Raw genomic sequence first — 1,391 nt, 5'->3', positions numbered from 1 at the left:
CTCTTTCCCAAGGAGGAGCCAAGTGCACAAAGGGACCACTAAAGAAAGAGCCAACGTGCAATGCATGTGGCTTTAAAGCTAAGCTGCTTCTTTTCAGGCTTTTTATTTGTGTTCTCAATTTAAATTAAGCTGAGACAAAGCAATATAAGGATGTACACTGTTATAAGGTAGGACCAGCAAAGAGCTCTTCATTCATCCAAACTTCTGGAAGCATGGAAAACTGAAGGGACCAGATCTGAAATATAAGCTAATAGCTCTCACATCAGAGAAGCTAGAGCACATGCAGGATTTAAAAAAGCAAACAAAAAAAAACACAAACAATTTAGGCACTTAAATATCCAAAGTTATTTCTACATATACTGTTCACAACTGAAGCTCATCAAGGACCCTGCATGAGAAATCACAGTTATTACTCTGCACACCTAACACCTTTTTCTTCTGATTTTTGTTTTTTAGTTACCAGGCATGCTGAGAAACAATGTTCCTTCTTGCTGAGGAAATACTGCTTGAAACAGAGAGGGCTTGGAGAACACACAGTCCAAAGTTGCCTCCGGGGGCAGAAGCGTGGTCCAAGGCACAGCCTGTGGCAGCGGGGAGCCTGAATCTCCGAGGAAACCATGAGCAAGCTCTGCCCCGTGGGGACTCAAACACTGCTCTAAGGTCCCAGCCGGCAAAATGGTGCCTCCTATCTGACGGATCACTTCACACATTGTCCAATAGCCGTCGTGATCTGGGGCCTCGATCAGCTGAAATACAGTAACAGAGGTGTCTCAGGTTGATGTTGGGAGTGAGAGAACCTTCGAAGGTTACACAGAAAGATGGGCTGCTTTTAGACAAACAGGCACACGAAGTGTACACAACCACAATGCCTTCCGAGTGGTTTTGTGGACTTCACTGGCACTCAGAGGAAGCCAATGAAGGAAATACCATTGCCATCGAATTAAGACCTAGCTGATATTTTGAAGCTGAGTTTTCTGAATCTGGTACCTAGACACCTAACCCATCAGACTGTTTATCTGCAGTTCTGAAGAGCTGTAACTCCCACCAAACTCAAAGCACAAGATGACCCATTAACAGACACTGTACGGTGACTCTGTTGCAGATCTCTCTCAGGTTCCCATTCCAGTCTTCAGCCTTTTGCTGAACAAGACTACGTGGCAGTAACTGAAGACCCTTCCCCACCGTCCCAAGACTACAGGACCAAACACTCTCCCTCCTCCCACGGGAGGGCAGCCCGGACACCCCACTCGCACCCACAGCTGAGGGCCGTGCAGCGCACTTTCGTTACCTGGGACGGCTCGGTAGCGTCCACCCAGAAGAGGGTGATTTTCTGGTCCGCAATCAGCTCCTGGACGCTCCTGGGCAGGAGTTTCTCCGCCACGTCCCGAGCC

The 1,391-nt window shown here is 47.9% G+C and overlaps 1 protein-coding gene across 1 annotated transcript in view; it reads right to left on the bottom strand.

Annotated features, from left to right (window-relative positions):
- Positions 1-1,391, bottom strand: part of TICRR (TOPBP1-interacting checkpoint and replication regulator) — a gene marked incomplete at its 5' end in the record, with an annotated part of 17,294 nt that overhangs the window by 15,642 nt on the left and 261 nt on the right. The window contains 2 exons of the mRNA XM_008948874.1: positions 461-746; positions 1,289-1,391. The exon at positions 1,289-1,391 is cut by the window's right edge and continues 12 nt beyond it. Coding sequence (XP_008947122.1) covers positions 461-746; positions 1,289-1,391 — 389 coding nt within the window. The remainder of the gene's footprint in view (positions 1-460; positions 747-1,288) is intronic.

Source organism: Merops nubicus, unplaced genomic scaffold, assembly GCF_000691845.1.
Source record: "Merops nubicus isolate BGI_N331 unplaced genomic scaffold, ASM69184v1 scaffold681, whole genome shotgun sequence".
NCBI lineage: Eukaryota > Metazoa > Chordata > Aves > Coraciiformes > Meropidae > Merops > Merops nubicus.
This window is presented reverse-complemented; position numbering and strand designations above follow the sequence as displayed.